This window comes from Doryrhamphus excisus, chromosome 6, assembly GCF_030265055.1.
Source record: "Doryrhamphus excisus isolate RoL2022-K1 chromosome 6, RoL_Dexc_1.0, whole genome shotgun sequence".
Lineage (NCBI taxonomy): Eukaryota > Metazoa > Chordata > Actinopteri > Syngnathiformes > Syngnathidae > Doryrhamphus > Doryrhamphus excisus.
In genome coordinates this window covers 16,847,298-16,864,110 of record NC_080471.1, presented here as the reverse complement: position 1 = coordinate 16,864,110, position 16,813 = coordinate 16,847,298, and the positions used below count along the sequence as shown (strand labels likewise).

At 40.1% G+C, this 16,813-nt stretch overlaps 5 protein-coding genes across 9 annotated transcripts in view; 3 read left to right on the top strand and 2 right to left on the bottom strand.

The window, feature by feature from the left end:
- The first annotated feature begins 759 nt into the window (after positions 1 to 759).
- On the top strand, positions 760 to 4,505 carry idh3a (isocitrate dehydrogenase (NAD(+)) 3 catalytic subunit alpha). Of its 2 annotated transcripts, XM_058076259.1 has the most exons (12): positions 760 to 846; positions 1,177 to 1,242; positions 1,503 to 1,556; positions 1,621 to 1,704; positions 1,771 to 1,885; positions 2,272 to 2,459; positions 2,546 to 2,679; positions 2,751 to 2,853; positions 2,935 to 2,999; positions 3,396 to 3,480; positions 3,599 to 3,751; positions 3,814 to 4,505. In XM_058076259.1, exons 1-12 carry the CDS (start codon positions 820 to 822, stop codon positions 3,895 to 3,897), a joined length of 1,158 nt encoding a protein of 385 aa, XP_057932242.1. In that variant the 5' UTR covers positions 760 to 819; the 3' UTR covers positions 3,898 to 4,505. The 2 variants fall into 2 exon arrangements, with proteins under 2 accessions (XP_057932242.1, XP_057932243.1); XM_058076260.1 differs by lacking the exon at positions 1,177 to 1,242.
- Positions 4,506 to 5,044: 539 nt separating this feature from the next.
- dnaja (DnaJ heat shock protein family (Hsp40) member A) lies at positions 5,045 to 8,920 on the top strand. The gene is made up of 8 exons (XM_058074796.1): positions 5,045 to 5,204; positions 5,532 to 5,672; positions 6,980 to 7,157; positions 7,227 to 7,331; positions 7,408 to 7,635; positions 7,716 to 7,946; positions 8,033 to 8,133; positions 8,200 to 8,920. The coding sequence occupies exons 2-8, from the start codon at positions 5,541 to 5,543 to the stop codon at positions 8,413 to 8,415; spliced, it is 1,191 nt and encodes a 396-aa protein (XP_057930779.1). The 5' UTR covers positions 5,045 to 5,204; positions 5,532 to 5,540; the 3' UTR covers positions 8,416 to 8,920.
- Positions 8,913 to 10,393, bottom strand: rps27l (ribosomal protein S27 like). The gene is made up of 4 exons (XM_058074798.1): positions 10,114 to 10,393; positions 9,315 to 9,423; positions 9,130 to 9,240; positions 8,913 to 9,041 (listed from the first exon to the last, which is right to left on the bottom strand). Exons 1-4 carry the CDS (start codon positions 10,117 to 10,119, stop codon positions 9,013 to 9,015), a joined length of 255 nt encoding a protein of 84 aa, XP_057930781.1. The 5' UTR covers positions 10,120 to 10,393; the 3' UTR covers positions 8,913 to 9,012.
- Positions 9,825 to 13,877, top strand: LOC131130798 (ras-related protein Rab-8B-like). Its single transcript, XM_058074797.1, has 8 exons — positions 9,825 to 10,716; positions 11,663 to 11,723; positions 11,796 to 11,856; positions 11,930 to 12,007; positions 12,612 to 12,701; positions 12,786 to 12,851; positions 12,927 to 12,977; positions 13,048 to 13,877. The coding sequence occupies exons 1-8, from the start codon at positions 10,593 to 10,595 to the stop codon at positions 13,138 to 13,140; spliced, it is 624 nt and encodes a 207-aa protein (XP_057930780.1). The 5' UTR covers positions 9,825 to 10,592; the 3' UTR covers positions 13,141 to 13,877.
- LOC131130796 (transient receptor potential cation channel subfamily M member 1-like) overlaps positions 13,604 to 16,813 on the bottom strand; it is a 30,297-nt gene continuing 27,087 nt past the window's right edge. For 2 of the 4 annotated variants that reach the window (XM_058074792.1, XM_058074793.1), the window contains one exon: positions 13,604 to 16,755. In XM_058074792.1, the coding sequence (XP_057930775.1) occupies positions 15,441 to 16,755 (1,315 nt within the window). In that variant the 3' untranslated portion in view covers positions 13,604 to 15,440. The remainder of the gene's footprint in view (positions 16,756 to 16,813) is intronic. The other 2 variants (XM_058074795.1, XM_058074794.1) reach the window with 1 other exon arrangement.

Sequence of the window (16,813 nt, the reverse complement as noted above, 5' to 3'; positions counted from 1 at the left end):
AAAAATAGGGACAAATATTTGGTAGCTTTTGGTGCCACCTGCTGGGGCTTGTCATTTTTGAAGGCACAGTTAATTATTGTGCTTTTACATTTAACAACTGGGACATATTATACGATGCCAAGGCGTCCATAATGATGTTTGCACATTTGGAAGAAAGAGGGCTCTACATGAGATTGTCTGCACTCAATAACTGAAAGACCTGCGTATCTGGAAGTCCTCGGGAGCCCTGGGGTTGTGACCTAGAGGAGGGCTGGTAAATTAGACCATTTAGGTCAGAAGCAAGAAGTTCATTTTTCTCTGGGTACTCTGATTTCCTTCCACATTCCAAAAACATTAGGTTAATTGGCGACTCCAAATTGTCCATAGGTATGAATGTGAGTGTGAATGGTTGTTTGTTTTTAACTTAAACTTTTTTCGTTTTTTTCTTTGTTCAAAAGACTAACTGAGTACCTGTATGTAACTGTATGCTCGATTTGTCCGGCAATTATAAGCTATGATGTGTTTTCAAGGAAATACACCAGATTTCGCTTCCTATAGTGCGAAGGAGCATCGGAAGTTGGGGACTTTTCAAAATACACATATATTACCTCCTATAGACTAAAGTCACTGCTTTCAAGACGATGACCTGCGATAAAAATCGACATTGTATTTATATATCAATGCCTTAACATTAACGACATATTGCGTTTGTACATGTGAAATTATATAGCACTTTATTTTGAAAACTAAATTAGAACGGATATCCACTTGGTGTTTACGGTTGGCTTGACTACTAAGCGCTGCTGCTGTGGTTAACTCGACCTTGGTTGCTAGCTAAGAATGGCAGGGAATGCTTGGAGGTCAGCGGTAAGTACAGGAAAATGGCTAACTTTTCAATAATTACTATATCATATGCACAACCTTTAATAGTAAATGACACATCAGTGTCCCTTAGCTTGTTGTCACGCTGTCAAATTCCTTAGGAAAGATACAGTCACTACCTAGCCACTTTTGCTAGGCACGCCCTTGCAGTAGAGTAGGTTACTATAGCAACACGAATCTTGTTTATACTCCAAATTAACTATTGTAATACCGTTATGTATTTTTTTGTAATGCCATATAGCCAAAGTATAATTGTTTAAGGTGACTACTTCCCTATCAGGCTACAACTGTCCATGAAATGTTCCTCACCTACAGATTGTTAATCTACTAAGAAAGTGGAGTTTATCGAGCAATGGCCAGGATAAAATCAAGGCAAAGGAAGTAAGTTAAGCTTAGTTGTGTTTTAAAGCAGTGTATTATTCTTGTTGTTTGGAAGAAAGAGAGTTAGAGGTATTAGTTTCCCATTGCTAGTAATGCCAACAACAGTACATACTGTAGGTTAGGCATGTCGGCCATCTTTTATTGAAAAATATACCTTACATATGGAATAACCCTTTATGTGTTTTGATAGAGTGTAAGTCTAGTTTTATACTTAACGACTAAATAGCTAATTAAAATGTTGTTGTTAATTTGCTTGGCAGGTGCCGAGGGTGGCAGCAGCCTTGAAGAAAGACACCAGAAGATTTTCACGTGACGTATGTTTGTTTCACATGAAATGTTATTTTTTAAAATTGGGATTAATTTTATTCTCTCTTACAGATGCATACAGTCACTTTGATCCCTGGTGATGGAATTGGACCAGAGATCTCCACCGCTGTCATGAAGATATTTGAAGAAGCAAAAGTTTGTATTACAAAAGCAGGTAATAATCATTTTAACTTAGCTTACAGTTATTGTGTTTTATTATAGGCACCTATTCAGTGGGAGGAAAGAAACGTTACAGCCATCAAAGGACCTGGAGGGAAGTGGGTGATTCCTGCAGATGCGAAAGAATCAATGGACAGGAACAAAATGGGCCTGAAAGGTAACCATAACATTGTGATTATAGTAAATTTTTCAAAGTGTGGTACAGTAAGCGTCCCCTCAGAAATTATAATGCAGTTGGGGCCTCCACTACTTCCTGAAAAAAATGATTTTCTGCAGCATATTTTTGGGAATTTGCTGCTCACCCCAGACAGTGTTCACTCTCTCACAGTAAGAGCTAAGAATTGATTCATTTTGGCTTTGTCATAACTGAAAGTACCTTAGCAGGTTTAAAAAAATGTTTTTCTTTATTTTTATCAACTTGCTGCGCCTGAAGCCTTCCAGCTCTTCCCAGTAGAGGCCCACCTCACAGTTTGAAAATCCCTGCTTCAGTATGAGGCAGTGCAGTTTTTCCATCCTTGAAAACTCCAACTACTTCATCAACAGGTCCTTTGAAGACACCAATCGCTGCAGGTCATCCATCCATGAACCTCCTGCTGAGGAAAACATTTGACCTCTACGCCAATGTACGCCCTTGTGTTTCTATAGAGGGCTACAAGACGCCCTATACGGATGTGAATCTAGTCACCATCAGGGAGAACACAGAGGGAGAATACAGTGGCATTGAACATGTGGTAAATTCACTTTGTTTGTTAAATCACCTCTGCAATATTTACCCCATTTCTCATCACTGTATTGTTTCTTGTGTGTATATTTACAGATTGTCGATGGAGTTGTGCAGAGTATTAAGCTCATTACGGAGCGAGCCAGCCAACGCATTGCAGAGTATGCATTTGAATATGCCAGAAACAATAAGAGGACCAGTGTAACTGCCGTTCATAAGGCCAACATTATGTAAGGGCCACTCGGTACAAATGTCTTTCAAGTGTTTCATTTGCGCTAATCAAGTGGGTGCTATCTTTCAGGCGCATGTCAGATGGGCTCTTCCTTCGAAAATGCAGAGAGGCTGCCGAAAAGCATAAAGATATTAAATTCACAGAGATGTACTTGGATACAGTGTGCCTCAATGTAAGACCCTAAGAACTAGCTACTGTGTTCATGTAGTGAAAACAACCAACCAAAGCCATGGTTTCTTTGTTGTTTTTACAGATGGTGCAGGATCCGACACAGTTTGATATTCTGGTTATGCCGAATTTGTATGGAGACATCCTGAGGTGAGTACATGTTCTTAACTTGATATGAAATATTGTTGGTGCACTAATCAAATGTAGATGTGCATCTGCATGACACATTAAAAAATAGCAATTTGCAAATGTGTCATCAATGAGAAATTAGGTGTGTTAATAATAATAACTGTTTACAAAAGTGTTTTAAAAAAACAACCATAATGCTGTTTGAAAATGTCAAGTGCCCTCTAGCGGCTGTCATTAGTACAGGACTGGACTGGATGTCCATTACATCACTGCAATGTCTTTACTTTGGTGCCTATGATCAAAAATTTGCGTTTGGACTGAGAAAAAGTGTGAAAGAAACGGTCTCAAAATGCACATTTTATATAAAGGAAAAAATGTGTCGAGAAATATACTCTTTACGTATGTTTTTCCCCTTAGTGATCTTTGTGCTGGACTTATTGGAGGACTTGGAGTGACCCCCAGTGGAAACATTGGTGCCAATGGTGTTGCCATTTTTGAGTCTGTATGTCGGACAATATTATTGCACTAATGCTGTCAATACCGTGGCTTACAAAATCTGGTTTTATAACATTTCAAAACAAGCTGATGACTATTGCTGGATATTGCTTTTTTTCTCTCAGGTTCATGGAACAGCCCCAGATATAGCAGGAAAGGACTTGGCTAACCCCACCGCCTTGCTGCTCAGTGCAGTCATGATGCTACGCCACATGGGCCTGCACGACCATGCAAAGAGGATCGAAACGGCCTGCTTTGACACCATTCGAGACAAAAAGGTTGGAGGTTTTTTTAATAGATATCACATATCTGATTTGTAATGTCTTTCCTTTTCTTCAAGGTTTTAACCGGAGACCTCGGAGGATCTTCAAAGTGCTCAGAATTCACAGAAGCAATTTGTCAACGAGTGCGAGATATTGAGTAGAAGGGCCTCTTTATTGTTTTTTGGGGGTATGGCGGGATCACATGTATCTGCATATTATTGACCAAAAAATATTTAAACCAGTCTTAGGATTTGTGATCCTGAATGTCTGCTTTTTATTTGCACTTAAGAGTTCTCTTTAAACCAACTGTTACTTTTTATGCAATATGCATTTTATTCCACTTGCTGGCCATTTGTATGGTACTATTGGTCTTACTCTATTTACTGTATCTGTATGGAAAACAACTATTGTCTATATATTATGTCTTATAACTGTAGTCCAATTCACGCTGCTATCCATATTTTAATGTCACATGTACATGGTCAAGAAATGGGGGACTTTTCACCCACTTATCATGATATTAGCAGCTTTGAATGTACACAATTAAAACTACTTGCTTTAAAAATACTACCATGACATCAGAAATGGCTTGGTATTGTATTGTGTCATTTCAGTGCTATTAACAAATAATAGCATGACACCAGGTTTAGGTTTGGGGGAAACATTTTGTTTCTCTTAGATCTAGTGTATATTTGTATTTCTGTTTGCCTTATGCTCATGCACAAGTTCCATGTACAATATCTCCACAAAAATAAAGAGTTATATTGAAGTGGAAATGTGTCCTATTCGGGCTGCTGTTGTAGATTCTGTACTGCAGACTGGCCTTTTTGGGTCATCACAAACATTCCAACCTACCTCCACGAAGTCTTCCCTAAAAAAAGCAACATAGCATGAGCTCATATTTTAGTCAGGAGTGTCAGGGAGATTTAAATACTCTTTAATAAAGTAACACTTTCACCCTAAATGTGAGTAAAAATGGTTGTGAATATGTGCCCTGTGATTCATTGTTGACCAGGGTGCAACCTGTGTGTTGCCCACAGACTCAGCTTACTTGTGGCCTAATGACATTAAACGGAGTTGTCATATTTTCCATCAATCTTACCATCCAACTTTCTATACCTCTTAGCCTCATTAGGCTATGCTGGGACCTATCCCAGCTGTCTTTTGTCAGCCAGCCAATAACTGGACACATAAGTTGTCTTATTTTGACTGGAAATACAATGTTATTTAATTTTTTGTGCGGTTTCTTTACAGTGGCCTCTCTTGTCCCTTCGGGGCTTCCGTACCACTTCCCCAACCTTATTTGCCTGTGCTCACGCTTCCTGCTAACGAAACTTCCGGTTTGACAGAGTCTCTCCAGAAAGTTCCACGCGGAGGAACAGCAGCTATAAGAGCTGGGCATCTTCTCCGAAACCGTCTTAATTCAGACTAAAACTTACCTTTTATTGGAGAGGAAAATTGCCAACGAGTAAGTAGACTGTTCAATAAAACTATTTTGAGGAAACGAATTAATGTATCACAACGATTATTAGATCTTGAAAATGAATGGGACTATCTGCCTGTTACCATCGAGTATTTTAATGTGAGGATAATGCCACTAACATTCCACTTTTTTCGTATTGTCTGTATTTTATTATTATGTATGTTATGTGTGTTATTGGTGATGTTTTCTTTCTGGCTTTGTTTTCACAAGCCTGTTCGTTGCTAGCGTAACCAACGTCGCCTTTACCAACTTAACACGGTGGCCACTCACAATCCGCAAACCTATTAAGAGAGCTAATTTTTTTTCATTTAGCTTGTCATCATGGTTCGCGAAACAGGCTACTACGACCTTCTGGGTGTCGGTCCCAAAGCATCTGCCGACGAAATAAAGAAAGCCTACAGAAAACTCGCCTTGAAATATCACCCGGATAAGAACCCCAATGAGGGAGAGAAGGTGAGTTAACGCTAAATATAGATATTTATCTATGGGCCGTGTAGAAACGCCTCCTTCTAGAGTTACACTTGACAGACAGGAACTCTCTGGAAAGCTCTAGCGACAGGCTAGGTTGTTAGCTCTTTGCCACTGCCTGAAATACCACAGGATATAATCACAGGAGACTATGCAATTCATCTTTCATAGTTTGCCTTTCAAAATGCTGCATTTCCTCATGTAGTGTCAGGGAGGGTAGTTTTTACTAGAGTACTAGGCATTCATATGGGCGAGGCAGTTATTTGTGCAAATATAGCTCTTTTTATGCTAATAGAGTTATAGTTAAAATAATGATATCTGTACATTTTCAGTGCCGCTGGCCTTCATTAGCCTATCCACCCCAGCTGACTTTGGGTGGAAGATGTTTACAAGACCAATTGAGGGAAAAATGGCCAATTTAAGTTGTTTGGCAGCACCTGTTGGATTACATAGGGATGGGGTGGATTCGATATTGGGTATAGATACCAGCACCTATTCATGTGGATATTTCCAGTGGAGATTTCCAATCCATGAGCCACGTCTGTTAGCCTGTTATCCAAACATGTCGGACATCTATGTACATAACACAAAACATCTGGGTTGCTCCAATATTTAGGATGTTCCCATCAGGGTTTTATGCTGCAGATACCATCCATCCATCCATTTTCTATGCCGCTTATCTTAACGAGGGTCGCTGGTAACCTGGAAGTTATGTGCAATGTCAAATATTCTGTTTTGTTCAACTGTACTAGAAGCCATGATAAGTTGGTATTTGCTATCAAACATTACATGTGGCTATCAAACATTACAGTTATACAGGAAATGAAATTGATTATGCAATATACAATGCAGCCAAAGTCAAGGCAACCTAGCAAAAGGGTTTCAGCAATGGGCACATTGGGAGTCCACAACTCGATACAAAGGGTCGAAAAATGAACACAAACTTTAAAGTCGGCTAACTGTCTATGTATGTTTTATCTACCAAGTAACATATAATGTGGGTGGCTCATAAAATCAATCAACGTAATGGGCACCCCTGACTTAAGATAAGACAACCTGTCCTTTTTAGACTGTTTTCCATCAGCATCTGTTGGTTAATTGAAGCATGAGGCTAGTGATTGAGGGAGTATGGTAATTACATGTGATAGCAATTGGTGCATTATAAATGTCTTTATCAGAAATCTGTTGAAATGTTTTTAGTATAAACATTTAGCTATCATATTTTATCATATCATATTTTAGAACAGACTGCATTGCAGATTGTAGCATTTAATATTTCCTTCTGTCCACAGTTTAAGCTCATATCCCAAGCGTATGATGTGCTTTCGGACCCCAAAAAGCGGGATCTGTATGATCAAGGAGGGGAACAAGCAATTAAAGATGGTGGCATGGGAGGAGGATCATCCCCCATGGACATTTTCAACATGTTCTTTGGCGGCGGTGGCGGAAGGATGCAGAGAGAAAGGAGAGGTTGGTACAAATTTAACACCTTTAAATAACCCCTGGCAGGCAAATGTTGACTAAGTGATGATTTTCTAGGCAAGAACATTGTCCACCAGCTGAGTGTTTCACTTGAGGACATGTACAACGGCAGCACAAGGAAGCTCGCACTCCAGAAAAATGTCATATGTGAAAAGTGTGATGGTATGTGTTGCTTTTTACATAGCTAATCCTCCTTTTAAATTCCTTTTCATTCCAATGCTTAGTGTGTTTATTCCAGGTTACGGTGGTAAAAAAGGTGCCTTGGAGAAATGTACCAGCTGTAAAGGAAGAGGAGTGCAGATCAAGGTGCAACAGATAGGACCAGGCATGATTCAGCAGATTCAAAGCATGTGTGGAGATTGCCATGGTCAGGGCGAGTCGTTTAGCGCAAAGGACCGCTGCAAGAACTGCAATGGACAAAAAGTAGAGCGCAAGAAGAAAATTCTTGAAGTCCACATTGACAAAGGTGTAATGACACTCATTCTCTGTTCGGTTAAACATGAGTGGTAGTGAATAGCCACTAAGTTGATGATGTTTGGCTTCCAGGTATGAAAGATGGTCAGAAAATTACATTTCACGGAGAAGGTGACCAGGAACCAGACCTGGAGCCTGGCGATGTCATCATCGTGCTGGATCAGAAGAATCATAGTGTTTTTAAACGAAGTGAAGACAATCTGATAATGAAGATGAATGTTAAACTTGTGGAGTCCCTGTGTGGATTCAGGAAGGCTGTTAACACTCTGGACAACAGAACACTCCTTGTCAGCTCACAACCAGGTAAGCGCAACACATGTACATTGCACACATTGGCAAGACTGATCCTCTTGTGCTGTCATTAAGGTCTATTGTTTGTCATTTTTAAGGGGAAGTTATAAAGAACAATGAAACTAAGCTGGTGCAGAACGAAGGCATGCCAATATACAAGAGCCCTTATGAAAAGGGCCAACTAATCATCCAGTTTGAGGTAAGACTGGAAATAGTTTCTGCTTGTCAGAGTGAGGCGCACTTACAATAATGCTTCACTGTGTAGGTGGAGTTCCCAGAAAAACACTGGCTCCCAGAGCATCTCATGTACCAACTGGAAAGGCTGCTTCCTCCTAGGGAGGATGTGCTGATCACCGACGACACAGAGGAGGTGGAACTCTGCGAGGTGGACGAGCGGACACAACAACAGAACTACAGCAGAGAGGCGTACGAAGAAGATGAGGATAGTCCCAGAAGCGGGGTGCAGTGTCAGACGCAATAACTCTAGTCTTGTCACACCCAGCCCTAGTTTGACCAATACCTTCAAGGTTGTTGAAAGGAGCCTTTATGATGGAAACAAGATTAATTTTCATTTTCAGGTACAGTTCAGTTCAGCTTTGGAAACCCTGCTCTGCCTTATTCACAAATTACACAAGTATGGATATGGTGGAGCCCAACCCCACTATTGCTATACCATATTACTATGGTCTGGAACCCATCAGAGCGGTGGCAAAAAGTGGCATTTCCCACTATTTCACAATACACTGTATCAAGTGATTGGAAATGTATTGCTTTGTGAAAGTCTTTTCATATTTAATGCTCATTATAAAATGTTTGTGCTCCTGTTAAAATAAGTAGATGCTACAATTCTTTTACGTGTGCCCCACCCCATACAGACATATTGTTGAGAAGCTGAAAATGTCTTCCTGTATGCTTTCTGTGAAGGTCATTTTAGTCATAGAAAAAACAAAAGTTATACTTTCAATAAAAGTCCCAGTATGCTTAAACTTTTCATATATTTTATTGACTTGGAAATATCATTTTTGTGTCATCTGCAAAGTGACATCCCTCATCCAGCGATTTAACAATTTGCCCATTTTTAGTGCTGCTTCCTCCTGAAAGAGCAACCTGAAAAGGCAAAATAAGAAAAAAAGAATATTGTCAGGCTCAGATGCAGGTGTTACTTGTGTGTGTTGTATTGCAGTCGAAGTGGTACCTTCTGTAAGTCTTGCCTTTCCTCCTTTAGGCTGACATAGCACTGTGGAGCATCCCACACACAGAACCACTGTCTGGGCATGGCTGAACACAGTAGTGATCTTGTAGCAGCCTGTGACGACACAACAAATAGTACACAACTTACTACGTGATTAACATGACAAAATGGCACTTTGCCATCCTTACCTGGGCACTTCACATCCATGAAATAGGAGTTAGGACTCTGAACAAGCCTTTTCTTTTTGTGCTGTCTTCTCTCGACTTCAATAGAAGGATGGAGGAGGTCTTTGGCCAACTAATTTAATAGATTAGAAATCAGTGAGGATGCCGCTGCCAAATGCATAGTGTGGGCACATAATTGTCGATGTTTACAATTTAAAAGACTCATAAAAGCCAAAAGGGATGGAATCTGGCCAAAGCAACGGGTTTATTTTATTTTAATGACGGCGAAATCTCATGTAGTTGGAAGGGCTAAACATTTATTTTGAACAATTCGATTGTAACAAGGTGCAAAGTGAAGTATCAAAAAAGACGAACAATAATCTGACGAATGAGAATATAAACATGACGCGTTCGTTTGAAGCCCCTAAAACACGAGAAGCATGACAACAGTTATTTCACATCGATGTGAAATAAACAGCCTGAAATAACCCCATGACTTGAAAGTTAAAGAAGGCGAAGTTAAGTAAGGCAGTATAGTCGTGTGTGGGGGTAGACTGCTTCCTGGAGCAAATCCTTGCGTCCCACAATGCTCGTACTCATTCCAGCAAATAGACGACCCCCACTGCTTGGCCAGGCTATTGCCACTGCTAGCTAGTATAAACACGACACCATGTGCTTGCTGTAGATATACACATTGAGATATTTTAACGCGACTCACACGACGACACTCTGCGTGATAACTACTTAATAAGGCACACGAACATAAAAGGATTACAATAAGTGATACAAAAGCAAAACAACTGTAATTTTAAAGTAAACTTACAGGCATCTCGCAGTCGTCGTATACGTGGTCTTCGTGGATGCAGTACCTGGGAGGAGCTGTATCACTGAGCTGTTGTCACGATAATTTCAAAAACATTGTAAACTGGTCAAACTGGCAGATAAACGGGTCTAGTGGTTTAATTATTAATTTTAAATACACACAATGAGCACTTGAAGTTTATTGTATGCCAATACAAGACTCATATTACTATGGCAACTTAGCCACCACATAAGTAGTTTTTTTTAATTAGTATGAATATAAATGTTATAAGGCACCACGGGCAGCTCGCCTGTTTATAGTAAAAGACGCCAAATAAACACAACTAGTGTTTTCATCTCCAAAACTACGTGACCCACAATGCAACGCATTACGTCACTGCTGTCCGCACTGTTCCGCTGCCAGCAGCCCAGACCACCTCAGACAGCTGAGGATCCAAAAGAAGACAGCCCATTTATTGACCCTTCTATTCTGCGTGTACAATGGCGAAGACATATGATTATCTTTTTAAGTTGTTGCTTATCGGTGACAGCGGTGTTGGCAAAACGTGTCTTCTGTTCAGATTCAGCGAAGACTCTTTCAATACCACCTTCATATCCACCATAGGTAAGTATATGGCCAGCCGCCCGGTTACCAGCTAGCTGTCATTAAGCATGGACATACAATGCACATACTCAGTATCACAATATGTCTGTGTCTATTGTCTTCATATGGGGATTTACCTTTAAGGCGGGGTGGGGGCTGGGAGAGGGGGCACAGAATGCATTGGTAGAAGACAACGAGTGTGAGAGACATTGTATTGAGCTGATGGTGTCCTTCATGTATCCATCTATCCATCCATCTGTCTAGTAATAACAGTGTACAATATCACATTTACAAATGTGATAATACATAAGGTCTTGATTTGTTTTTTATGCCTGAATATAGTATTTCCTCATATAAACAATATTTTCCACATTGTAATTCATTCCACCAATAATTTAAAAACATGCCATATAAATCATATACTGGATAATGCATTATAATATATGTCATATTATATTTTAATTAAAGCATCATATATGTATATTTTTAGATTTATTTAATACCTAAAGTAAACCAAAATAAGGACTAATAATGACTTTAAAAAATCCAGAGAACATGTAGTCAGGTTGGATAGAGGCAGACCTGAGGGAACTAATTTGAAGTCACATAGCCCCTGGGACCATACAAATGGTTGCACACAACATTGACACATTTTTACCATATTATTAAATTTTCATAAAAATTTCAAATGTGCACATTTTTTCCTATCAATAAATACACAAGTTTATAATACACAAATACACAATAATGTTGCTGTATCATATGTGTTAATAACATGATAATAAAATGTAATTTGAGTCATATTTTAGTCTTATACTACTAGTATATTTTCCACATGTAATATGTCAAGTAAAATGCTAATAGTAGAAAAAACTGCAACAACGTAACTTGGCGTCTATTCGATGATATATGGTAATTAATGCATGCAGTATCCTCTTTTGACCTCTGTTTGTTTATTCTAACGCAGGAATAGACTTTAAAATTCGGACAATAGAACTGGATGGAAAGAGAGTCAAACTTCAAATTTGGTGAGTGCTATACTACTTCATGTAATTGTATTTGTTTTCGGAGACTTATTCTTATTGGTTCAATACCCTCAGGGATACTGCAGGCCAGGAGAGGTTTCGCACCATCACCACAGCTTACTACAGAGGAGCGATGGTTAGTCCTGACTCAATGTAAACTTAACTAGAAGGTTGAGTGGATTCTAAATATTTGTTTGTCGTCTTTTCAGGGAATTATGCTCGTCTATGATATCTCCAGTGAAAAGTCATTTGAAAACATAAAAAATTGGATCAGAAATATAGAAGAGGTGAGCTTTGTATATTCAATTGTCCCTGTCCCCACAATTGTCCCAGGTTGGACATTACTTCATCGCTCTATGACGTTTTATTAAATAAAAAATATTAATTCATAAATGATTGCAGTTTTGTAGTTGACTGTGACCTGTTATTAGTCACAAAATATTGAAATACCAGTCATGACATGGTGAACAAAAAGCTGTCCTCTTTTTCTGTGTGGAAGTGGTAGATTTTTAGATTTTTTTTCTTACCTTGTCCTTCTTCCCCACAACAGTTATAGGCATTCAGTGCAACGGAATCCCGGTTTTTCTCACACGAAAACCGAAAGGATTGGAGACTCTAAATTGTCTGTAGGTATGAATGTGAGTCTGAATGGTTTGTCAGTTTGTTTGTATGGGCCCTGTGATTGGCTGGCGACCAGTTCGGTGTGTACCCCACCAGGTGGTCTTGCCCCACTATTTCAGAAGCACTGTAATATTAGCGAAAACTACAAGCACAATAATGCTCATGTTGTGAAATATTGATACCACTGTTGCATTGGATCTCTTTAGTTTGTTATTAAAGGCTCTATAATGTACTTGAATATGTAAACTCTGGCTTTGTAAACTCTCCCAGCATGCCTCATCAGATGTTGAGAAAATGATCCTGGGTAACAAATGTGACATGGCCGACAGGCGACAGGTGTCCAAAGACAGAGGTGAAAAAGTGAGTCCCTCTCTGCCAACAGAACATGAGAATGCAATGAAAGTGTCCAGTGTGAATGCAATGCTATTTATTCTCTGTCTTTAGCTGGCTATTGATTATGGTGTTAAGTTTTTGGAAACCAGTGCAAAGACCAGTCTAAACGTAGAGGAGGTAGGTCAATATTTTAATATTGACAATTTGAATGTACTTATTAAATATTAAACATCTTGTTTTGATTGTTATCAGGCCTTTTATAGCATGGGGAGAGACATACTGCACAATCTCAGCTCAAAGACAGTAAGTGTTCATTGCTGACTGGCTTTATGTTTGTTTTTGTCATTAACGTGATGATCTTTTTCCTCAACAGACAGACAACAATGGTGGAACATCGGGCAAACCGATCAAGATCACTGAGAAAAAGTCCAAGAGGATCAAGTTCTTGAAGTGTTCCGTCCTGTAGATGACTCACTAAAGTGCGTACTCCCCTTTGCTCATTTGGAGACGGAAGCGGGGGGGCCTTGCTTCCCTTTATGTCATGTTACGGATGGGGGCGGGGGCTTGCTGCCGGCTGGAGCCCACAGGTTCACGAGAAGTCCGTTCCAACTTGAAGATGCTCCACGAGGAACCAGGCATGAACCGGTGCTGATCAGCCGTGCTTAGTTTGTAGCTAGCTGAGGCCTCAGAGGAGTCTCCTTTTTTTGTGTTCTATAATACCTCAGTTATTCCTCAGTATTCAGTATCTCAGTAAACCATCGTGTTCTTATTGTACATGTCCAACAATGACACTTTGTAGCACTATTTTATACCTTGTGCCAAACTGACCACGAGGACGAGACCCGCATATGAAGTCTCTGCATTGATTGTATTTGTGAGTGTAAATTCATGTACATTGACGGCATTAGAATAGACAATATGTATAAAGTCAACCTCCTTTTTTTGTAATTCGTTTATTCATCACTGCCAAGACAGAGCAGAGCTAAGAAATAAGATGCAGTGAATTCATAGTGTGATGATGCCATTGTGAGTATTTGCATGAAAGCTGTTGGATGGAATATAAGCACATTGTACGCTACCTAGAGAGAAGACAGTTTACAGTCTGTATATGAAAGTGATTGTTGAGTAAGTGTGTTGGACGTTCATGTCATGGTGCAATAGTATTGACATTCAGAGGGTTTTCTTCACATTAAAAGACAGGGAAACTGTAAAGTGGAGGACTCTCTTTGTACATGCAAACTAAAAGAAGTGAATGAGTGAACGGGAAGACTTTTCATCAGAGTCCGATGTAGTCTTTAATAGGGATGCTCCCATCAGGCTTTATGCATGGCCTTTATACCCATGTATGACATTTTTTGTGGGTTGATGAAAGTCTCCCCCACTAGTTAGAGAAACAACAGATACATAGTCATTCTGAGGCAACCTGTACTTTGCTTAAGCATGGTTGCACCCTAAAGTTTGGATTCTTTGACCTGTATCAGTACTGCATGTCATGCTCAAGCACTGTAGGAAGAGATGTGTGCACCTGTAATTGCATATTTGTCATGCTATACATTTTTTTTCTTAGGAATTATGTTTTTCCACTCATAATTTATTGTAACATTTACACCTTTATTCACAGAGCATATTATTTTCTAAATATTACAATAATTTTTTTGTGACATGAAAACATTATTTTGGTATCTTTGTTGTCATTATATTTGACAATATGACTTTTTCCCTAAAATATTATGTAAAAATATTCTAGCTTATTTTCTAACTTACTACCTAACTTCATTCATTCATTTTCTGTCATGGTCGCAGTGGGTGTTGTCTTCAGTAGTCTTCGGGCGAGAGGCGGGGTACACCCTGGACTGGTCGCCAGCCAATCACAGGGCACATATAGACAAACAACCATTCACACTCACATTCATACCTATGGACAATTTGGAGTGGCCAATTAACCTAGCATGTTTTTGGAATGTGGGAGGAAACCGGAGTACCCGGAGAAAACCCACGCATGCACGGGTAGAACATGCAAACTCCACAGAGATGGGTGGAATCGAACTTGTGCTCTAACCACTCGACCACCACTATCTAACTTGAGTTCTGATAATCTAATTATTATAAAATCATTTTTTGTTACATCACAACTTGTGCAATAAGTCCTGCAATATTATGACTAAATTTTCTTATTTTTTTGATAACATTATGTATAATTTTATGCCTTAATATTTTGCCTATAACATTATTTTTTTCCCTAATTTTTCCTCATAATATTACTACTCTATTTTCATAATATTATGAATTTTCTCTTCTGTCACATTACAGCGTTATTTTTCTACCATTACATCTTACATCTACATCTTTATAATACCCTGCATTTTGCTATAATATGAAGATTTTAGTTTTAGTTTCTTTGGTAATATTCAAACTTTTTTGCGAACGATATTACATTTTTTCCCTCATTTCAACTTTATTCTTGTAACATTATGACTTTCCCTTACAATATTATGTCTTCCTAATATTTTAACTTCAAAGTCAGAGGGGATTGGCTCCACCATACCCGAGTGAGGACAAGCTGCATAGAAAATGAATGAATTATAACTTCAGACGCTACATATTCTTGTAATGTTCCTATTTGAACCTTTCCAGTGTCCACACAGTTAGGGAAGATGCTTTGAAGTGGTACCACAAAGTGACGACATAAATAATAGGTGCTTGAGATGAGTGTGAACCGTGACCTATGAAAATCCAGATAATGTCCTTGGGGATACATTGTGAATGTCACTTCTTATCCCGTGTGCCATCCTCCATCTTGTCCGCTTGTATCTTGCCCGCATCCACAAGGTTTCTCTCACTGCTGGATGCTCTCTTGCTCACCACTGAGCTTCTTGCTTTCCTATCTGCTGCGTTCCAACTCTGCGACCTGTGCGATGGCATGTACATGTCCTCAGCGACCGTCAGATACTGAGCGCCGTCTGACATGTTTCTCTTCACCTTCATCTTAATCTGGTCTTCATCTGTGAGCTCAACTCTGGATGGAGTTCCTTCTTTTTCCTCGTTTGTTGTGATCTCTGCACCATCAGTGGAACTCTGGAACTGTTGGATGGCGGTCCGCACCGTGGACACTTTAGGAATGTGACCGACCACACTGGGATGGACTTTATACTCCAAGTTTGCAGGCCACTGGTTGGGTGTTTTGTTGGCCTGCTCCACAAGCGATGTGTAGTCTTGAGCATGGAGAACATCATCATCTGCCTCAACTGGAATGTAGACAATGCTGCTCATGGCCCTTTTCTTTGTAAGAGGGGATGTCTGGACGGGGACGTATCGTAACGATTTAGTCCTTTTAGGAGAAGTAAATGTCTCAAAGGGGAGTTTTTTGCTGGCTTCAGGTGGCTCCTCTGGTTCATCGGGGGGGCTGATGACGATGGTGCTCATGCTCCTCTTCTTTGTCAAAGGAGAGGTTGAGAGGTCTTCAGCTGGATAGTGCCTCAGTGATTTAGTCCTTTTTGGAGGGGAGGATGGTTTCAATCTGTTCTTGTCTGCGATTCTATCCAGCATCAACGTGCTTCCTTGGCCGTCCTTGTTGGTTAAGGTGTCTTGGCTGGACCCTGCAGACACCTGCTTGGGTTCACATGGAGATATAAGGATGTCCACGCAAGAGCTAGGTCTTGTTCTACTCAGGCTGCCGACTTCTAAGGTCTGAGCGCTCTCTTTGGCGTTAAGAGTGCACGTACTGGAAGCTTGAAGCAGACTCTTCTGTCGTTCCAGGACACTTTTCACTGGCTCCTCTGTGTCCTTTTGCTTGGATGAAAACTCCTCCATGTCCATGTGGAAGCGGTACAGACTGTAACCGTCGGCGCTGTTTATGCTACCCTGGCGAACCAGAGAGGAAGGATCACACACTGAAGAGTTGCGGGAATAAGTCCTGGTCAGCTCTAGACGGTCCACCCCCGCCAGCTTTTCTAAGGCCACCGCCATTCGACCGTGGATCTCCTCCAGCTGGGCCAGGCGGAGGTCCACCGTTTGCAGTGAGGCCTTCATGGTGTTCTCCCTCTCGTTGACCTCCTCCAGACGCATGGACATGTTCTCCACTCTGTGAAGAACACCAGACGTTATGAGTGAATCTATATCTCATAACAATACATTTTATT